Raw genomic sequence first — 21964 nt, 5'->3', positions numbered from 1 at the left:
TGCCACTAAAGGTATTGGCGAAAAATGTGCAAGTCACGTTTTAAGCAGCTCTAAACAGGCGTTTAACGTCCCGATGATAAACACTATTGCACACCTTCACGTCTAAACGCACCGCGTGTTCAAAATTTAATGTTTAATGTCTTTAGTTTATAAACACGTCAAATAATTTTAGCTGTACTCACGCTTTCTGTGCTGAAGTTTCAAGGCAGGGAAACGTGAAATATCCCGTGGGTACGATCCATGAAATGGGCACACAAAATGGCTTGGATTTTAACATTCCCTAAAAAAGACCTCATAAGTAATTTATTCTCAATTGCGGTTCTGAATGCCAACTAAGGTCTAACGTATTATCATACCAAGTGTGGAAAAAACAATACTTCTCTTCTGAGTTTTTGTTCTCAAGTGTTTCTCTTCATCACTTTCATTAGGAATGAGGTCTCTCTAAGAACATGGCATTATACGTTTAATTCTAATCATGACATAATTCATTTAATTGTAATCACTGCTACAGAGTATCGATAAAACAAATATCATAACAATTCGGAGTATGAATTTTAAACTCATACTCAGTATCACATAATAACAGATTCTCGATGTTAAAATTAGTTAATAGGAATCTATCATTCATTCTGAGGAAGCATTAAACAAATTAAAACCACACCAGTAAGAGTATTCTTACAGCTACACCATATTACCCTTTCTCTATTTCGATTTTGAAAAGGTATACTTTGCATCTGTTTCGTTTCCTCCTGCACCATGGTAAGCATTATTTTCCTTCAAATTGTCATCCTATTTCAAGATTTCAAATCCATGAAAACAATTTGAAACACTTTTTCCTCAACTTTCGTGACAGCACAAAGAAGATTTGAAGAAACCAAAGACCTCAGAGTTAGAGTTTGAGTTCTGTGTACACATCCGTGTTAAGTTTCGACGGGTTCAACTCCATGTAGCTGTCAGTATCAGCTGATTTAGTCATCGAATTAGAATTGTCTTTCTTGTTAAGCTTGAAAAACGCGCCCTCATGGCCCATGCCGCACTCTGATACGGAAGTGAGATTTTGGTCAACTTCAAAAGTGTTCAACGACCGATTGTCAGCAGCCGGAACATTGTTACCTGATCCTCCATGAAAATCGTCTCTAGGAGGTCCAGTTATCGACGTTTCATACAGGTGATTACCTGTTTGGAGCTCAGATAGATTATTTGAATCACTTTGAGGAAAAGGCGTATCAGATCGGCTGAAAAACATGCGTGTCTGGCAGAGACATTGTGGGCTGTAGCGAAAGCAGAGTAAAATAACGCAGAAGCTGAAGACTGTGACCAGAACACTTATCACTATGCCAGTAATAAGGAGTGGGCTAGTTATGGAAGAAGCCTCAAAAGTAACTGTTAACGGCCCGATCTTACATGAAAGTGTCGTGTTCGTTTTTTCTAAAATTGAAAAGCAGAAAAACGTGAGTTCATCATCTCTTGATGTCACTTTCTTTTCCAACTGTGATCCTGTTTCAGTGTCTTTAAGCGAAATCAAAATCCAGTCTGATTTAAGACTGCTAGGGTCGCCAGAAGCGCTTAAATCAGGACTCCTTTCATCAATTACTGTTCGACAAGAAAGACTGTCGCCAACCATCACTTCCGCCGGACCTTCCGGAGAGCAAACTGGAAATTCGCTAGGATAATTCACAAACAGAGCACCAGCTCCGTTATTGATAAACGTTCCAGTGCTACTTTCAACAACAATGCAAAGATATGTTGCTTCATCTGACTTCTTCAGACCGACGATTGTAAGAGTTTGGGAATAAAAAGTTAAAAACGCATGTTCCACAGGGCTGAACAGAATCCTGTCACTGGCTGTGACATCAAAATAGGTTTCATTTACGTCTTTTAGCCAGACCCAGCTGTAAAGATCTGGATCAAAGTCACCCGCTGTACACTTTAGTGTAGCATTTTCACCGTTTATTGGTTCTGTTGGAGAAATCACCATGGGATTCACAGTAGGTTGGCAACAAACACCAGCAGTGAGATGCAACCACACCAACAAACACCAAGCGATTTTCTTGAACGTTTCCATGATTGCAGTGTAGTAATAATCTCATTCAGTCGAAGATTCCAGTCGACGGGGCTTCACACACGTTGTCAGGTTATTTTGGTTGTGAACTGAAGATCATTAATCTAATACGACTGTCTGCTACCTGATGTTTAAAAAGTCGACGACGATTCAAACAAAAGAGATTGGCACTTAGTGAGGCCGGTCATTAAATTTGATCGACACTTTGCAACATCAATTCAGTCGTGATACATAACGCACGTCCCTTTCAACTTCAGAACCAACGAAAAGTTTGCTAGGTGAATGTTGATATGGCGTCGTGTCTGTGATTACAATATGAAATATGAAAAGGCGAAATGCATTCATTATTCCGCGACTCGTTCTCGCAAGTTATTCAGTCATTCATAATAAGTGAACCATGTATAGGTGAACTCAATGTACAGAACAGCACACAAACACTCACTCTCCTGTCATTGATAGGAACATTTCGTGGTATGCAGACTTGTTGACTGTGAACAAGTTCGTCACTTACAACCTGAGAGAATTTGGGCGACAATACACCTGCAAAGTGTATCGCTGCACGTAAATGAAAGCAACTTTAGCGACGTTACTTTCAATTTAGTTGCGCACAAATTAAATGACACTTGGAAGGTTTCCTGGTTAGTCCCAAACTTAATTTCATTAACCTGACAACCAGACATTAAATTTTGATTTGCAATAGCTTTGAGCAGACTCCAAAGCACATTCAAATTTGTCATTGGAGGAGTTTTTAAAAACTGGGGAAGAAAACAGCCATTTCCATCGCCATTTCCTTGAATACCTGAGAAAACTAGTGGGAATCACCAGTAGAGCAGGCTTGTGTTTGTCGTGCCGGAAAATCTCGTATGTTATTGCTGGAATTATAATGCACGACTGCAGATTATTACGAAAAGTTACCTCAAGCTGTGGGATCATAAGAAATTATGTTCACAAAGCGAGTAGAGAGATGGGTAGACTATTGAAGCCAAATATAATCTACATAGAATAGTTTGTAAATTTTCGCTGTGGGTCATAAAGGTATCTGCTTCTGTGCACCTTCAGAAATATTCAAAATGAATTATCATTTGGCTTTGGATCGAATATGGAGTCTTTCCAAAACACTATCAAGTGCTTTTCGTTGTTAGATTGTTGAGAGACAATGCAATTTACTTGTAAAAAGTCTGCCAATAAAATTTACTTGCAAAGCTGGTTTCTAAACTGTTGGCGATGTATCGGAAGAAGGTCTTCTCATTTTTCCTCTAAGTTATCACTGTTTAGAATGTGATGTTAATACAAATTGTTAAACTTTTCTGCAAATTTTCTTTGTACATACCATCATCAGTTCATTATAATATCTTCCCTTAAAAAAATCTCGTAAACGATGCAATTCTGACCCTCTGTGACAACAGCCAAAACTGTGTTCCTGAGAAAAACAAATTTAAGTCTTCATCCTCATCCCTGTTTCTGATAAACGATCATTTCAAAGTCAATTTCAAAATTTGATCGTTCACAAAACAAGTATTATAGTGCGTCCCCTTCCCTTCCAAAAATCTTTTCAATTCATACACGAGTTTGCAGAAAGGGTACAGTCCATTTCCTTGCAGCCCAGTTGCTCAAAACTTAAAGATGAAAGAAAGGTATACAATAGAAATGTAAACAACTTAGACTCCAAAGGTTCGATGTACCGTAGAATCGACATAAAATAATATACAACCATGTTTTCAGGTAATTACATTGATACGGTTTTAAGGAATAAGCGATGGTTTACTTTTTATCGTCTATTCTGAATCCCGGAGAGCTACAATGTATTGTTCCGCGATGTAAATCGTGAAGGTTTTACGCTTAAAACGGTTTAAACATACTTTTTCAGTTTTCACTGACGCATAAAAAATTCAAAACAGGTAATGTCTTAGGCGACAATGCCTGGTAATCACATCCAGACCAACTGCTTCTTTTTAAGACATTTGTACAAAACCTGTCTTTGCAAGTTGGCAGATATTTGAAAAGATACCTTGCATGGCATGGTGGGTTATTGTATGTCTTTTTCCCTCAGCGAGAGTACTGTCCAGATTCAATTTCTTCTGCATCGACAATTTAGTGCTGTAGTCTTAGTGCTGTAGCTCTGTGTAATCAGAAGCTTTCTGATCAGACAAGTTAAGGTCCATGTATGCACTAGGTAGCTCAGTGATTCTCTGAGAAGTGTCCTCAGTTTTGCTTGCATTGGCAGGTAGTTCGTAGTCCGCATCGTTCGCTGACACCGAGGAGGCGTCTTCCCCTCGATCTATGGACGGGCTCGACGGCGGACCCCGTCGCTGTGAAGGAGGATCTTTTTGGTCTAGAGAGGGCTCAGATGACACCTCTACTCGATGTCCTCCAGTAGCTGGAAGACATTTTCCTGGGATACTAGCGGCGCTCTCTGTGGGACCTGTAATCGAGGATTCGTAGAGATTCTTTACAGGGTTCACTTCTTCTGCTGATTTCTTTCGGTTGCACATCTGAAGTAGCTGTCTCCACCGTCTTGGGTTGTATTGGCAGAAGAGCAGGTTGATAACCATGATGAAAATCAAGACACACACTGTGACTGCAATGCAAGCAATGCTGACAGGTGACAGTTCGCCTCCATAACACGGGGTCTGTGTTTTATTCCGGCCAACCAACTTCGCTAAAGTAAGAGGACCGATCGCACAGGAGAGACCTTGACGTGGATCATCTGTCACCGAAAAGCAAATGAAGGTGCGACCGTCATCTTCAGTTGTAACACGATGTTGCAACTCCGAACCTGGTTCACTGGGACCGACAGATGTGTCCACCCAGTTCAAGATTGAACTCCGAGGATCAGCAGAATCTTGAACCAAAGGAGTTCTGGAAGCATTCACCGTCCGACAGGAAAGGGTCTCTCCCAGTGTCACTTCTGCGGGGCCTTCTGGAGAGCAAACTGGAAACTCATCAATTTGGCTCACCAGAAGATTAGCCAGTCCCTCTGCGAGGCGGTTTCCAGTCCCAACTTCAATGACACTGCATCGGTATATTCCTTCATCTGATTTTCTGAGTGGCTTGATGATGACAGTTTGGAAGTATGCACCTGTTAGTCCTAGAACTGGAAGCAGCGGACTGATAAAAGTCCTGTCACTGACGAACACAACAACTAGCGTCGCCGGCCCCGTGGGTCTTTGCCAGGTGACGTTGTGAAACGAGGGATCAAACAGGGAGGTTTCGCACCGAAGAGTAGCAGTTCCATTCACGGCGGGATGGAGTGGAGAAACGCTCATACGGTCAACACGAACCTGGCATGCGACAATATCAAAGAGGCTTACTAAAAGGAAGAAACGGCCGAGTGTCACATCAGACATAGCCATACTTGATTAGTAGTTTTGCAGAAATTTCACAAAAATGTAATCCTTGACTCTGAGAAGTATGTCTCAACAACGTTTATCAAAGAAAGTCTCTATGATATGGATCCGCTTTCAGGAATTCTGATGTAATTTCTGTTCCATCCAAAATGGTGTCCAGAGGCTTGTGTATTGTGTTCGTCGTTTGAATTCATGCACATACAAAATCAACGCGCCGTCTACTTCCGCGTTGTGAACTGATAACGACTTTAATAAAGGTCTGTTGAAGAGGGCGTCATTTAGCAAGGTGTCAGTACGACTGTGTATTTGTTCATGTTTTAAGTAAAAAAGCAGACTGAAATCTTCCACTGGCCTAACTTAGAAAACTGAAGAATATAATGATGGGCTGTTCCTAAAAGGTACATAATAAACGTATGGGGAAGTTCAGCCAAAAAACTCTCCTGAACAGATACAAAACGCTAGCAAAAACCCAATGCGTATTTCTTTTTTTTTACTTCCCCGTTATAGGTTACGTATTTTATTCAGCCTTTTACCAATTCATTTTTAGCATTAAGATGTCTGTAGGGAGTAATTTTTCCAAGCAAGAAATTCCTGCCAAAGGGTGATACCGTACCGTGCAGTTTACTGTTAGTAATATGTTTTGGCTAAGACAAGTAAACCCGGAAACTATCCCACAATGAAAAAGGAAATGAAACATAATTATTGCCTAAATTGTATACAAAACAGCTTTTCCCGTGTCTCTTGAAACTTTTTATCATATCAAGTCTGGAGGGCAAGTAAAGCGCATGGGATGGACACTTCAAAACATAGGAAATTGGAAAAACAAGAATTTATCCAGGAAACCATACCATCAGATAGCTCAGAGGGACTACAGGCGAGGGAGTGCTCTGTCATTTAGACAACTGAAAAAACCATTCACCCCTAACCAAAGCTAAAACTTACGACGTACTCCGTGAATATAAATTAAATGAATTTGATCTGCTTCAGCTTTAATCTTTTTTTTTTCAAATAAACCAAAATGGGTGCTCATTTGTATTTCTAACAGAAAAAACTTCCAAGTGTCATCCTGTGAAATCCTTTCACAGGAATGTAGACTATATAATGAGGGATGGGAAAAACCTTACGGTTTGGAAAAAATGGTAAAAAATGTAAAATACTAGTAACCAATATACTGGTATGCTGTAGCAGGTTTCGCTATACCAACTTTATTTCCTTGTTTATTCTTTGGATTCCATGCTTCTTCAATAGAGTTTGTGAACAACCAAACCGAACTGGCAATGCAACGACAAAAAAGCGCTAACGGGGAGTACTGTGTTCACCTCTGACTCCTGTTTTGTGTGCATGCAATATAATGTTAAAAAACGTTTTGTCGAGCGAAATTTGTTTCCTTCTAGAAATCCTTTTGTTGCCGGCAAGGCCTAGTCTCAGGCAAAGACCTTTGAAGTTTGCGTGTTTTTCTCTACCTGGGACGAAGGCCAAATATCTACAAAGAAGACAGATAGACAAGAACTGAGAGAGTCGTTTCGTTAACCAAGTAAATGCTGTTTACAGGCTAACGCACCTAACTAGAATTTATGTACTGTACACCTGAATATTCTTAGAAATGTTAAATTTTAAGAACATTTAATATATACAGCAGAAAATACCAAACAAAATTCCTTTTTAAGATCTTTATCTGCAGGGTAACATTATTAGAAATGGTACCTTTTAAGAACATTATATACAACAGAGTATCATGCATGTTGCCTTTTAACTAAGAACGCTAAATTAAAGCAGCAGAGTATTCCTAGAAATATGGCCTTCGAGAACATTTCATACAGCAGAAAATTTTTAGAAATGTCACAATTTTAGATTGTTTTCTTCTTCATGTATTATACGTTAAAGTAGGCAGTGCCATCTCTCTTAACTTTATACGTAACATGCAGCTTCATACTATCACTTTTCGTTGAGAGAGTGGTACTCGTTAGTTCCCGATGCCTATCTTATGAGATCATTTGCAAAGTTTGTTATATGCCTTCGGTACTACCGTTTGACCGTGTCTGCCATGGATCTTGAGGGAACGTCTCCGACGTTTCTGTTGTTTATACATAAAAGCCTAACACCAACAATTCGAAATTGTAAACAACTTTTCTTAACACTCTTGTTACAGTTTTTATAACCATAAATACTGTCCTCACAAAACATTATACGCAACTTCAACGCCATATGCACTGTGTAAATATTTTTTTAACCTGAAGCATTTACAAGTAACGTTGTTACAAACTTTTTACACAAAAACACAGGTGTTCCATTTTAATTCTTCACGGATGGTCTGCTGTGCCCAGCCCCAATGTACCGAGTCTTTCCTTCGGAACTAACATTTATTTTTGAATCCTAGTAAACTCTGGCCAATAGTTGAATAAATATCATTTGACAAGAGTCTGATATCTGATAAACTGAAAATTCTTTAAGGCATCACAGAAAAGTTGATTAGAAGCCATTTTATACCTGCAGCCCAGCAGTCACTCATAAAACAATACTGTAGGCAATGGGTTAAAAGTAAGACTTTAAACAATGTGCACATGAGAAAAATAAGCACCGATATTTCTTAACATATTCCGTTCATGCTGAATACAATGACGAGAACTTGATGATTATGTGCATTCGACTCCAATAATTCTAGAGTAAACAAGTCTAAGGGATACATTAGGCTGAAAATGCTGGTAGCAGGGGATTTCATTTGTATGTAAAGCTCATTTTGTTGCGCATATTCACTTACAGTTGATGCTGGATTTCAGTATATACTGTGGGCAGTTCTTCGGAAATATTAATGCTCTGCCCTTCACCAGCCCCATTTAAATTCAAATCAGCGTAGATGACAGTCTTGGGAACTGCATCGACCTTTGACCTGCATTTACGCCAGATTTCTCGATATTCTTTGGTTTCTCTTGTACTTTAGGTTTTTCAACGACACCTGTTGTTGTGTTTGAGGTGGCATCACTATTGGCTGATTCAACTCTTCTTTTAGGTTTATCCACCTTGGCGTATATTTGTTGGTCAGGCAACGGCTTCCCGTCAGGATTTGCCGGTACGGTCTCGGTGAGTAAAGCCAGGTTTGGAGGACTGTCGTAGGAAGAGCCTACAGTGGCCCGGGGGATCTCATTGGCGATTTCGACCCTAGGCTCATGGTGTGCCAGCAGGGTTGGAACAACTGCACCTGATGTGGCAGTGACATCTGCTGTGGTGATATTTTTGTAAAGGCTCGGCTCAATGTTCGGGGCTGATTTTTTAACTACAAATGTGGGCTCAGCGTATAATGCATTCAGTTCGGATGTCAATGCAGGCTGACTAGTCTCATCAAAATTACGTGGTTGGGATTCTCCGAGTTCCTCATCAAATGCAGACTTGTGGGTTTGGGGGATGTCAGAAGCTTCAGGGGTGGAGCCGCTCATTTCTACTTCTGACTGCCTTCTTGTGGAATCGGTCCGCTGGTTCCACGTTCCTAAGGAGCTGCCGAGGTCTAAGATGTAAGATTTTGCGTTCATGCATTTCCTTGGGTCACAGTGGCAACAGAGGGCATGGATTGCAATCAAAATAATAAGAACGACTGCTCCAACAGCTATACCAGAAATATCTGCAGGGGTGAGACCAGAGTTCGTAATGGTCTCATCCGTCGTTAGCGAGAAAACAGACGTAACGACAGTCAATGGACCAATATTGCATGACAGGTTCCTCTGATAATCAGGTGTAACAGCAACACACACAAACGTCATCCCGTTGTCCGCGGACGTGACATTTTTATATAGCAATGTCCCGTTTTCTTCCTGAAGCATTAAGGAAATCCATGCTTCGTTACTTCCGTTAATTTTAAGGGATGTTACACCACTTGTTTGGCATGCAAGCTTACTTCCAACTACAACTGATGAACCACCCGCAGGAATGCAAATTGGAAAGGCGTCAAGGGGGTACACTCTCAGAACCAATTCTAGCTGTGCTAGGCCCTTGGAAGAATTGTTGGAAAGTCTTTCTATCAGATTACACTGGAATGTTCCACTGTCTGATTGCATCACTTGATTAATCGTCAAGTTGAAAACGAACGAAGAGGGAAAAGGGTCGGATTTTTCAAATTTATAAGAATAACCCCAGTGCGTTTCGGGAGTGTTTGCACTTGTCACCGTGTCAAACCGTCCCGTTTGGTTAATGTTCCAAGATAAAATGTACCGTTCAGTGTCAAAGTAGTCAACCCGGCACAGTAGGCTCACTGTATCACCCTCGCGTTGTATCTCACTGTTAACCGGAGATATTTCCACGGTGATGGTTGGGACCGGCACACTGGTAGTTGCCAGTACCATCCATTGGGATGGCATCGACAGAAACAGCAGAGAAAAAACTAACGTGTGCGAAAGCATTCTGGGGCTTTTGCCCCTATCTCTCAATGCATGCATGCTCAACCTGCAGAGACAACGGCTGTCGTGTATTTACCACAGTTTTCCGTGTTGATCAGTGAGTAGTTCACGTCGCTTAAGGGAAGTGCTTGGTTTCCGAGACAGAGAGGAAAATCACCGGTGGACATCAACTCCATGACAAGATATCACATATAGAGCTTGCTTACTATTACAGACATGATTGGCTGCAGTCTGCGTTTGGGAAGTTGTAGCCCAGCGCTTGGACAACGAATATCAGCTAACAAAAACTGTCTCGGTACTCACGTCTGGACACACAATAGAAGTGTTGGCAATTCTGCACACGGAAACACAGTCGCCCTTTTGTATAATTGGTTTTGGCTCTTTTGAATTTGTACTATCAATGCATGGATTCATGTTACACACTGTGACCGTGCATTAACATATTTTTAATATTCCCTTTCTACAATTTTGAAGCCAGTTAATAAAAAACATTGCTTTCTAGAAGTTTTTCCTTGGCATTTCAATTTGCCAAGTAGATACACACTATGTAGGCACGTAACAAACTCAGTAACTTTTTTTACACTTTTGCCTTGGAGTTTTTAACCTTCAGACACTTTAAAAGGAACGTCCAATCTTTCTAAACACTTTATATCTTAGACTATTCTATACACTTTAGTATCCTAGAGTTTCAGCTCAGTGTAAACACTTGGCTTTTGCTCCACTGTGTTCAGTTTTATGAAAGAGTCTTCAGAATTCACAAAAGTTTGTGGAATGCTTTTGCCTTGTTCAAAATCTTGGTCCGCTGAAAGTTGTTTTTCTTTGTTCCAGTCTCAGAGAGTTTGACAATTTCGTAAATTGAGTTGATACACATTTTGGAGTCAATGTCTTCGAGTAGTTCCTTCATAAAATGAGTGTACAAAATAAAAGTTTGAAGTAGAATTGGCAATTGGCGATTATCGTTTTCTTTAGAGATATCTGAATTTGGCCGTAACTAATCGAATAGTCTGTTCATTTTCATTGTAAAACAGCAAGACCAGTCCACATTTGATGTGCAGCCCGGATTTTCTTCTACAGCTGCAACTGCGAATTCGTTTTATGAAGGGAATTTATTTATGTTTCAGTTCGGTGTAAAGACTAGGTTGCTGTTCCACGACATTAAGGTCCATGTAAGTGTCTTCTGAATTCACCATATCCGGGGAAACTCTGTTGTCCAGTTTAAGACCTTGGTGAACTGACGGAAGTTTGTTTCTTGATCTTGTGTCGGAGTTGATGACAGTTTCGTAGGCTGAACTATCACAGCTAGAAGTGTCGCTGTCCCCTTTTGCTACATCGTTCATGAAACGGGTGGTCTGAATCAGACTTGTACTGCAAACTGAATATGAAGAATGAGGAAAGGCAGATGTCGAGGACAAGTCATAGAGTTCGACGGGCGCATTTACGTAAGTCGGTTGGCTGGGCTTGGTATAGTGAATTCTCCTTTTCCTCGGAGTCCTCTTTCCAGCGGCATCATTCCGTCTGCTCTTGACCTCCTTTCTGTGCAAGGGTATTGCTGATGCACACACATCTATCACCTGGAAGCAGCGGCTTGGATCGAAGCGAAAACAGAGGAAAGTCACGATGAGGTGGATGATGAGAAGAAGAACTAACTCACCGATAACAACGGCGATGAGAACAGTCAGGGGCGGTCCTTCACTGGGGAAAATGACTGGTGTCTCTGGTGTTGTTTCTGTCGGTGATGGGTCGGTACGGGTACCAGTGTGATTGTCTCCTTGATATGAGTTTGAGGCTTCGAGTGTTGTTGTCTCCATAGCCGACGATGTAGATACGCCTGTGGTCGTTTCCTGATCCCCCAGTGTCATAACATGAAGGGGGCCGATGTTACACGACGATGTCACACGATGAGTATCAGCTGTTACGGCGACACAGACAAACGTCTTCCCATCGTCACTGGGCGTGACTCTCTTCGTGAGTATAGCCCCGTTGCTCCCGTGAGTTGTCTCGTATGCAAGGTCACCCTCACCCTCAGCAATCACGGGCACGGTTCTGCCAGTTGTTTTGCAGCTGATTTCACTACCAACGAACAGGGTTTCCTGATCTCTTGGAACGCAGATCGGCAACGGTCCTCTTGCTTTAACAGTCAGAGCTAATGTTGAGCGTTTGATTGGGTGGAAAAGGCCCTGTTCCTGCTCATATATGTGACATCCGTACATTCCAGTATCAAACTCTCTAACAGATTTAACAACGAGTTTTAAAACAACACCAGGCAAGACCTTCTTGAAGCTTACTGAATATCTATCGTCTCCTACCAGTATGTCTTCAGATGAAACTATGAACACGGGCTCTGGTGATACTCTACTCCAGACCGCACTGTACCGTTTGGAAATGATGCCAGTGACCAAGCAGAGCAGACTGACACTGCTACCTTCCTCATGCATTCTTACGGCAGGAGAAATCTCTACTGATAGAACTCTTGGTGCTGCTTGACTGGTTGACGTTCGTTCTGCGGTTGATGCTGGCAAATGCATCATCAAAAGAAAAACAGTCCAAAACATCTTCATGGCTAACCCCTTGGGCCAAATGGACTTGGTTGTGAATGAAAGAATAAAAACCGACAGTTTGCCGGCAGAAAACTGTTCTCTCAACAAATTGACGATTCAATTAACTTGGAAAAGTTGCCCGTCGTTCTTTGTAAACACGCAAATTAGGAAAAACAAAACAGTGCGATTTTTGCTTTGGAAGAGAACATCAGAAATGTATTGTAGTAGTGTTAAAGGCAGCTTGTGCTTCCGGGAAATGCTGTGTTACAAGGTATTAATTGATTATATATGAGCAAAATGTGCACAAAGTCCAAATTCTTAATAAATGCAATTGTTGAAGTTGGCATATCTTTTACTAATTTCCTTGTTTTAAGTACCAACTGGACTAGGTACTTAAAATGATTCCTTGCCTAACAAAAACGGGGTATGACAGATCATTTTGTAAACTAGTACGCCAATAATACAGGCAAACAAAACGAGCGACTGCACATTATTAAGCCAGTTCGGTATTTTAATTTAAAAAAGCAGGGTCATTTTGGGAACAGTAGTAGTAGCACACTCATAAGTTCGCATAGGGGCCACGCTGTTGGAATACCACCTGGTTCATTTCACATGGGATCAAACCTTGAATCTGTAAGACTGTTTTGAACAAATTTCAGAAATTTAAATTTACAGTTGTAGTTTACGATTATTCGATATTTCAAATACAGTTTTAACATGTACAACATCAACTGCAAGGATCTTTGCCCACCTCACTTAAATTTTCAAAGTAAAAAGCCCGAAGTTGCACACTTCAAAATAGTTGAGTAGGACAGCAGGGTTGTTCGTGCCACGGTGAGCCCTTCCCTTCACAAAGTTGAATGACTTACAAGTCGATATCACCTGTATGTTGGTGGATACTGTTGTTTGGGCTTCGGTATTTGCCTATTTGTATGACGGACACAACAGGAGGGCGCTATTTAAAGCGGGTAAATAAAAATAAATACACTGAGTTAAATGATGACCCAAATCAGGTAGCGCCCTCATTAGCTGCTCGCAATTCTTCATCGGCTATTGGAAACATATTCGGGATTTTTCACGTTCCATTGACAAAAACTGCATATCTGTTCATGTACTTTTTATAAAATACTGGCAAATCGGATGAAATTGTTGCTGAACTTGTGGTGCTATTTTTCCATCTATTCAATTGTTTGCATTTGATGAGGTAATCTGGACAACATTTCACTTTATAATAATTAATCCCGCATATCTAATTCAAACACGTGCACCTACAACAAATATGCCCATTTTTGTACTAGCTCGTCTTATCAATGTATGTGTAAATATGGCCCTTCACCAGACATGAATTCGCATAAAATACCCACAGACAAAAGCTTGTACTGTTTTGGTTTCTCTCTCTATTACTACTAACATAATTATGCTTCCAAATATCAGATTCAATAATTCCATCTATTTTTTCAGTTTATTTTAGAGGCAGATCTAAACGCGTTCACGCTTATTTCAAAATATTGCTTGTACATTGAAGTCAATCTCAATTCTTAATTAAACATTATGCACAAATTGTGAGAACAGACCTCCGATTCAAACGGTAATGGCTGCCTTCTTTCTAGTTCGACGTTCAAAACAAACCTACGATTACTGCACATCGTAACCCAATAGTTAGACAGCTTTCTGATATTGACAAGATTTCCAAGTATGATTACAAAAACTTTGAATTTGGCTCCGTATTTTTCCTATGTTCGATGATTTCGTTCAAGTGAGTCCAGAAAAGTTGAAAAAAAACCGGGTGTAATTAAAACACGGACGCTCCAGTAATTAAAGCTAAAATGAAAAAAATCCTCAAAAAGTAACAAATATGTTTGCAACTTTACGAACCATCCATTTCAGAGTTCATCGAGGCTTAATTGCTTAACTCTCGGACGGCAGGATTTTCGTTTCACGGTGTAGACGTTTAATTTATGTTTAATTGATTGAGTTCACACCACGCACTGGCTCATCGTAGATGGGATTACCAATCCTGCGCTCATAGATACGAGAACTCAAGCGGCTATTCAGTCCGTCCCCCTTGTTACCACTCTCCTGTTTGGCAGCGGCAGTGGCAAACAGGCCAATCAGCCACCTGCATCTGCTAGGGTCAAACCGACAGCAGAGCAGGTTGACGAGCACAACGACGATGAGTAAGATGACCACAAAGACGGCAATTCCAGTGATTACGATGACTGGTAGCTCATCTTTAAATATTATCGGTACGGTTGTTGAGCTCCCTGCTATAGCTGTCGTAAGGCTCGGTGATGTGATAACAATCTCCTCCCTCGGTGCCATGACGGTAAGAGGACCAATACTGCAAGAAAGATTCCTCAGAGCGACATTCATTATGGCAGTACAGAAGAAAGTTTCCCCGTTGTCTATGATCGTTGCATTCTTTATAAGATCCAGACCATGCTGATGAAACTGAGCTGTCCATGCGACATTGCTGTCGGTAATCACTGGGATTGCTGGACTAACTGTTCCACAACGAAGTTCAGTGTTGATGTCTACTTTAGCCTCATCTTTTGGGAAGCACACAGGGAAGGCTTCAACAGGGTAAACCTCTAAATTCAAATCCGACCGCTGGACAGAACTAAAAGTGCTGCTGTTTCTTGTGTTTCTCTCAGTCAGATCGCATCTGTAGATGCCTGCATCCGATTGGTTGATTTGGCTGACGGTCAAGTTGAAAACAGCCAGTGAGGATGTCTGGTTCTGGAGGCTTACAGCGTACCGCTCACCCTGCACAGTCATCTCCTTGGATGAAACTATGAACACGGTTATTGGTGATATCCTAGTCCACGATAAGATATGCATTTCGGTGTTCATATTGACGACATTACAAAGGAGACTCACACTTGCACCCTCCCGCTGCACCGTGCTGTTTACAGGAAAAACCTCAGTTGAGATTTCTGGCATTGTCATGAGTGTCGAAATCCTGAAACTTAAAACCAGATGAGTAGTAAGTACTTCAAAAAGTACCCCAAAGAAAGGAACTACATAGGATTTCATTTTGCCAACGAGAAGTTCGCACTCGATCGATATGCGTCCGTCGTTAAAAAGTGAGCCGACTTGAAAAACTGTCCTCTTTTGAAGCGTTCTCAACAGATTTGTCATCAAACAAACATTTCGCTTAATTGTCCACAACAATTCTTATACCTGCCAACACAGAGTGACGAGAATGTAGTCACTCTCGAGCAATCAACCGGATCTCCTCCGTTGGTATGGATTATCTGATTATGGACCTCATGGAATTAATCAGCATTCGATTTTTTGAAGTGCGCCCCCGTCATACAGAGTTACGTGCGTCCCCATTATATCAACCAACGTAAACCCACGGAGCGTGACGGCTTTGGACCATGAACCAAAGTTTCAATACTATACACGAATTCTGTTTCTTAAATTAATGCATTTCCAGTTATGCGACTAGAACACTCAAAAACAAGGATTAAAATACTACATTTCACATTAATAACTGAGACTTGCTCCGCTTGGAAAAAAATTCCAAATTTTAACATTTTTCTGAATATCAATAACAGCATGCATATCTTTTGAATGTTTGGAATGCTTTTAATCGTTTGATTGCAGCCCATAAGCAATACATGTATTTGCATCTATCCAAATTTGGTAAAAAAAATCACTTGTAGTGAAACTGTTTTCAGAAGAGAAACACCATATTATGCAAGACATGGGGCGGAGAACCCCCCCCCCGCCTTTGTGTTGGTCATTGTTGATCGGAATCGCAGGAATTCTTTACAGACTTCTAGGGGGAATGTGTTAGGTAACAGTAGTCTAGAGTGTGGATAGGGGTTGGACATGTAGGGGGTACCCATCGGCCCCATATCGTGCACAGTATCAGAAACACAGCTATAGTTTTAAGACAATCACGCAATTTAAAAGTTCGCATGAATGATATTATATAAACATAATTATAATCAATGTAGATATTTATTACTAACAATGAAGTATTCACAAGCAGGGGATTTTTCTCAATTCAGTAAAGACACAAGTATAATTACAAAAATAAAAGTAATTTTTTCATTTATTGCATAAAACTCATAATACAACATTTTGTTAAAATTTTTTTAAACGTTTGGTAATTTCTGTGAGACAAATGACAAAATCAACAGTAAACTATCAACATGTGGGTATATCAGTCTCACCAGTATTGGGCGCTATACCAATTTGGATCCACATTAAGAAGTCCATTTGTGTGTTTGTATCCCCGTTCCACGCCCTACCTGTTAATATTCCGCGTCCTCACGCCAGAGTTGCTACAACGTATTTACACCTCTCCTGTCATTTACAGAATTTCACAACTGAGGAGCTACAAGAGAAGAAAAACTACATAGCATAGCCGTAAAACCGTATGTGTCATTATTGGCACTGTGCATCGTGGTAACTTGAAATTGGACCGATTGTTCAAAGTGCACTGTAAAAAATTTTTTTGGAAATACAGTGGAAGTGTCATTTTGAATTGCAATTTGTAAGAATTATCTTGGCTGTTGTATGATTCTGGTTATATTTGACCGACTTATGAGAGTTTATCCGAGACAATAGACAATTGATATTTTGACCGCTGTTTTACAGATTATCAAAGTGGAGTGCATACACATCTCACTATGCGACAATTACCACCGCAATTTTACGGAGCGCAAATCTGAATCAGTGTACATGTACCGCGATAAGCTAAGGGATCCATGCGTGCTCGTGGACGAGCCCGTCTGAAACCGTTCCCAACTTCAAAACCTGAGCCCAATGGTTGCGTTAATAGGCCTAAGCAACAATTCTGCATTTCAGGTAATACTCATGGGTTTGTTCGAGCTTGTTTTACTCAGCAAATCAGTTACGGATTAAAATCAAGACTCGTGGTGCATACATTGAACAAACAGATGCATCGTACAGACAAGATCAGCAGGTCTTCTAAATGACAGCATTTCACTTGTCATATTATGCAAGGCAGTTTGTCAGTCTGACAAGACAGAGTACGAAGTCCTAAAGTGTCATTTAAGACACAGATGTACCATCAGAAAGACAACTTGTGTAATTTTTGAGCAGAACTGTCACCAAGCAAGATCGTTCAGATAATTTTTTCTCAGTATTACCGATGCAACACTGCCTAATGTTTGATCTGTGCATATAGAGTTTGTGGATCCTTTGGTGGTTGCACACTTCCCTCATTTTCAGGAAGGTCTAGTTCTGCGTACATGAGCACTGGCTCAGGTTTTGGCGGTGACGCTGCTCTATCTACCTTGCCTTTCCTGTTCAGAGCAAATCTTTTGATTTTCTTGGACTTTTTTCCAGCTTCGGAGTTTCCTGTAGCGTCTTCAGAAATCTTGGAGCCCGTTTTCATTCTATCCACCTTCGCATAGATCACAGGCCGCCCTTGATTAAGCTCATTCCCGTCAGTCGTGTCTGTGGCCAGGCCCGAGATTGCAGTTTGGGACTTGTTATCGGCTGGGAGATTTTCATCATCGTCTTCAGCAATAAGGGAGCAGTTTTCCTTTTCGTTTATCTTTGCGTTGATCTCAGAGGGATCTTGTTTTGGTTTGCTTCCATCTGTTGTAACGCAGACTACATCCGAGATGGCAGTTTTGTCCACCTTGCCTTTACGATTTACAGCAAACCGTCTTATTTTCTTGGGCAAGAGTCTAGATTTAGAACCGTTGTCATTGTCTTGCACGACGGGAGAAACCTTGGCATTGTCATATATTGGGTTATTCTTAGTGCAGTTGCTTGTGTCTGAAACAGGAATTTTCAAAATCACATCCTCTTCGCTGTTCCCGACTTCTAGCTGGTCAGATGTTACTTCTTTCGGCTTGGTGGTTACAGATAGGTCCTGCTCGTTTTCCACTGAAAGCTTACTTGTCTCCTCTGTCACATTCTCTTTTGCATACTTAGACGATGGCGGTACATCCTTATTGTCAGGCTGAGGATTACCAAGCTCCAAGGAAATTGGCTGATCTGATTCTAAGCGGTCCTGTCGCTTTGAAGCTCCAAAGTAGCTGCTGCCGGTGTCAAGAAGGTAAGACTTGGCCCTCATCCATCTCCTCGGAGTACAACAACAGCACAGAAAATGCAGAGCAATGATAATGACGAGGAGAATAACACCGATTGCTATACCTGCTATATCAGCAGAGGAGAGACCTACTGCCAAATCGCTCGTTATAACGGTCAATGGGCCTATCTTACATGAAAATGCCATTGACGAGTCATTTGAAGATGCGAAACATGTAAAAACAGTTCCATCGTCTGAGGTGTTTACTGTGTGAGTGAGTTCGGTGCCAGCGCTCTGCTCAGATTTCGACTCCCTCACTGTCCAATCGGATAAACCAACAGGCATTCCCGGTAACCGTACATCAGGAATTTTTGAGTCATTCAAAGTTCCGCAAGAAAGGATGCTACCGTTTATCACGGTAGCCTGGCCACTTGGGGAGCAAACTGGGAACTCATCGACGGGGTAAACCTCCAGCATTTCTGCATTCGATGCAACTTGCATCATGTCTTGACTCGTCAGAGCTAAACAGGTGTATAATGCCTCATCACTTTCCCGAATAGAGTTGATCGTTACTCGTTGTGAATACACAGAACCTGTTACATTGACGAGTGTAATTGGTCCCAAAGAGTACCGACCATCGGCGTTTGAATTTAGTCCACTCTCATCGACAAAGCGTGTTCCATTTTCCGACGTGGCACTGCTTTTCATCCAGAAGATCATGTCTGGTGGTTTATCCGATGTTACTCGGCAATCCATGGTGACACTGTCGCCCTCCCGAGGTTTATCAGTCCTTTCAGGCCTGATGACAAACGTTGCAGTTTGACTGAACACTGGAGTTGACCAGCTCAATAACGTCAGTAGGCCGATGCAGTAAACGGGAATAACAGCAGGCGTACGCATGGTTGAGGTCATCAACGTTTGTGGTGATTTCGATGACTCGATGGAGCCTGGGACTTTTCTGTTTATGCCAACCACAGTGCAATACGATTATGCTAGAGGTTGCCAACTCTATACATTAACTTCAACTATGGGCGGTTTGCGAGTTCAGACTTTGTTTTAAAATATGTTTAGTCGAGACAGCACTGTGCTAGGACAGTCCTCACAACACTGCATCAAAGACTACACTTCCATGTATACCGCACAGCACAAGCAAACCGGAGAAACACTCCCTTTTAATAAAGCAAATGACGTCATCGTGACCAGACTATTCTTTTCATTCTGTTACACGCCTGAGTTCAGTTCCATACATTCCTTCATCACGGTAACCTAGTACAGATTTTTAAGCAGCCGAAACCGTCCACAAGGGTGAAGTGAAGTATTGAAACGCACTTGAATTTGCATATGTACAAGGTTAAAATAACTGGCGTGTCAAACTGTTGCAACAATATAGCCCTTGACCTAGAAGTGTACTAGTCTGGGAAATGCACTATAGCGTAAAAAGGATCCCCAAAACCTCAAGGTTGATATTCTTTATGTAGAAATGTCCTCTGTTTTGGAAAAATAAATTTTCAATAGCGTACAATCAGATGTCCTTGCCAGTAGACCTGCGAACCTTTTGAGATTCTGGCTACAATTCCGAGGTTTGCTGTAATCACTTTCTGCCAGTAAATCACGGAAAGAATGCCCCCAGTGGTAAAACTTTTGGATTTCCGCGGAATGTGACGAACTTGAATGGTTTCTGATCATGAAATTACAAATGGCTATTAAGACATTCATTCTAAAATAGGTCACAATTTTATTTTTGACTGATTTCTATCAAAACACAAAAGGAGCAGGACATCTTAAGTATCCGATTCCATCCAAGTTAAAACAAAATATTAAAGTTTCAACTCTATGTATTCATCAGGTCTCTGATTTAACCAGTCCAATTCCATGTACGAGTCCTCCGGATTTCCTTGAGTTTTGGAGAGAACGTGCCGGCTGCGTGTTGATGTGGAGTTTTAAACGCCTGACGTCGAGCCCCTCAAGGTTCCGTTTACTGACCTTTCAAGACCTACGGCTTCGTTGACGTAGGTATAGCGTTTTGCTGAGTCATAAAAGACACGCGAGGCCCATGATTGGCGTCCTGATTTTGGGTGAGACTTGGAATTACCACAGACGACATATTTTCTGCAGTTTCGCCATGTGCGTCTTTCCTGCAGCATAGTTTGTACCCCTTGCCATTGACTGCATGTAATGTAATAGGATAATGACGAAGACAACTAGCACTAAAAAACCAATCCCTGGTGTCACGTAAAAGGGACCACCAAAGACACCAGAGTCAGGTGTTATAACTATTAATGGGCCTATTTTACAGGTAAATATCATTGACGAGTCATTTGCAAATACAGTACAAAACATGTCAAAACCGTTTCATTGTCCAAAGCGTTTACCCGTGTGAGCAAATTCGGTGCCAGCACTCTACTCAGCGTTCGAGTCCTTCACTGCCCAATGGGATACCCAACAAAGTATTCCAAGTGACCGTAGACCAGGAACTTTTGAGTCCTTCAAAGTTTTGACAAGATAGGGTGCTACCGTTCATCATGGTAGCATGGCCGCCTGGGGAGCAAATTGGGAAATCATCGACGCGGTAACCTTCCAGCATCTCTCCTGCCGATGCGACTTTAATCATTTCATCAATATTCGCCAGAGCTAAACAGGTGAACAAAGCCCCATCACCTTCCCGAGTGCAGTTGATTGTCACTCTCTGCGAAAACACCGAACTTGTTCCATTGACGAGTGTCATTGGCCCCAAAGTATACCGACCATCAGCGTCTGAATTCAGTCCACTCTCATCAACTAAGCGTGCTCTATTTTCAGATGCGGCACTGCTTTCTACCCAGACGATCATGTCCGGTGGTTTATCCGATGTTACTCGGCAATCCATGGTGACACTTTCACTTTCCTGAGGTTTATTGGTCCGTTGGTCTGTTCGGGAAAGATGGTGAAATCTGCATTTTGACTGATAACTGGACCTGGGTGGTTAACGAAAGTCAGCAGCATGACGCAGAAAATGACAGTCACGGCAGTCAATCTATAACAGAATGTAGCCATAATTTTATTATGATCGCCCCAGGACTTTGTTAGTCAGTAAATGAAGGTATGGCGTACTGATTCTTGGGCGTGAAGTTATGGAAGTTCTGGGCTGTCCATACACCAAGACTCCCCTCTCGGCCTAGTCGATGTAGTCCAACGGAATTGAGAAAGCGGTACAACCTTTCCTGTGGTAGATTACCTTTCGTGAAACACGGTAGGGTATCAATCGACAACACAACTTTGTCGTATTATATCCATCAGCATAGATCCTCTGGAAACTGTATCCTTTGAGAGCATATGTGAAATAATATTATTCAGGTGACGTTAAAGACTCCTGTTGGGTAATGGTACTGTCGTAAATATAGCATTGAAACAAAACAATTGCATTTGTTTGGAATTCATGCAGACATTAAAAACTACCAACAAGTGCAATTTATACACCTTCCTCTGTGCAATTTTATTTACTTTTCTTTTGATCCATAGGTGCATTATGTGTGGCCGACTGAATTAATTCTCAGTCTTTTTTTCTTGAAAATAAAATGTGTTCTCACGCATGCAGAGGTCAATTATACAAAACGTTATTCTTAATGTAATTT

At 41.3% G+C, this 21964-nt stretch overlaps 4 protein-coding genes across 4 annotated transcripts; all 4 read right to left on the bottom strand.

The window, feature by feature from the left end:
• Positions 1–101: 101 nt before the first annotated feature.
• LOC110979047 (uncharacterized) lies at positions 102–2065 on the bottom strand. The gene has a single exon (XM_087147162.1). It carries the CDS (start codon positions 2063–2065, stop codon positions 890–892), a length of 1176 nt encoding a protein of 391 aa, XP_087003288.1. The 3' UTR covers positions 102–889.
• A 2102-nt stretch (positions 2066–4167) lies between these two features.
• On the bottom strand, positions 4168–10464 carry LOC147796490 (uncharacterized). Its single transcript, XM_087147161.1, has one exon. The coding sequence runs from the start codon at positions 5413–5415 to the stop codon at positions 4168–4170; it is 1248 nt and encodes a 415-aa protein (XP_087003287.1). The 5' UTR covers positions 5416–10464.
• Positions 10465–10475: 11 nt separating this feature from the next.
• Positions 10476–13615, bottom strand: LOC147796489 (uncharacterized). The gene has a single exon (XM_087147160.1). The coding sequence runs from the start codon at positions 12350–12352 to the stop codon at positions 10901–10903; it is 1452 nt and encodes a 483-aa protein (XP_087003286.1). The 5' UTR covers positions 12353–13615; the 3' UTR covers positions 10476–10900.
• Positions 13616–16432: 2817 nt separating this feature from the next.
• On the bottom strand, positions 16433–19492 carry LOC147796488 (uncharacterized). The gene has a single exon (XM_087147159.1). It carries the CDS (start codon positions 19263–19265, stop codon positions 17475–17477), a length of 1791 nt encoding a protein of 596 aa, XP_087003285.1. The 5' UTR covers positions 19266–19492; the 3' UTR covers positions 16433–17474.
• Between the last annotated feature and the right edge of the window lie 2472 nt (positions 19493–21964).

Source organism: Acanthaster planci, linkage group LG16, assembly GCF_054643075.1.
Source record: "Acanthaster planci isolate LZ-2023a linkage group LG16, COTS_SCS, whole genome shotgun sequence".
Classification (NCBI taxonomy): domain Eukaryota; kingdom Metazoa; phylum Echinodermata; class Asteroidea; order Valvatida; family Acanthasteridae; genus Acanthaster; species Acanthaster planci.
Note: the sequence above shows the minus strand (reverse complement) of the source record. Positions and strands in the feature narration are given on the sequence as shown.

Excerpts from the sequence above, each read along its gene's own strand:
- LOC147796488 (XM_087147159.1), bottom strand. The coding sequence starts at position 19,265 with ATGACCTCAACCATGCGTACGCCTGCTGTTATTCCCGTTTACTGCATC.
- LOC110979047 (XM_087147162.1), bottom strand. The coding sequence starts at position 2,065 with ATGGAAACGTTCAAGAAAATCGCTTGGTGTTTGTTGGTGTGGTTGCAT.
- LOC147796490 (XM_087147161.1), bottom strand. The coding sequence starts at position 5,415 with ATGGCTATGTCTGATGTGACACTCGGCCGTTTCTTCCTTTTAGTAAGC.
- LOC147796489 (XM_087147160.1), bottom strand. The coding sequence starts at position 12,352 with ATGAAGATGTTTTGGACTGTTTTTCTTTTGATGATGCATTTGCCAGCA.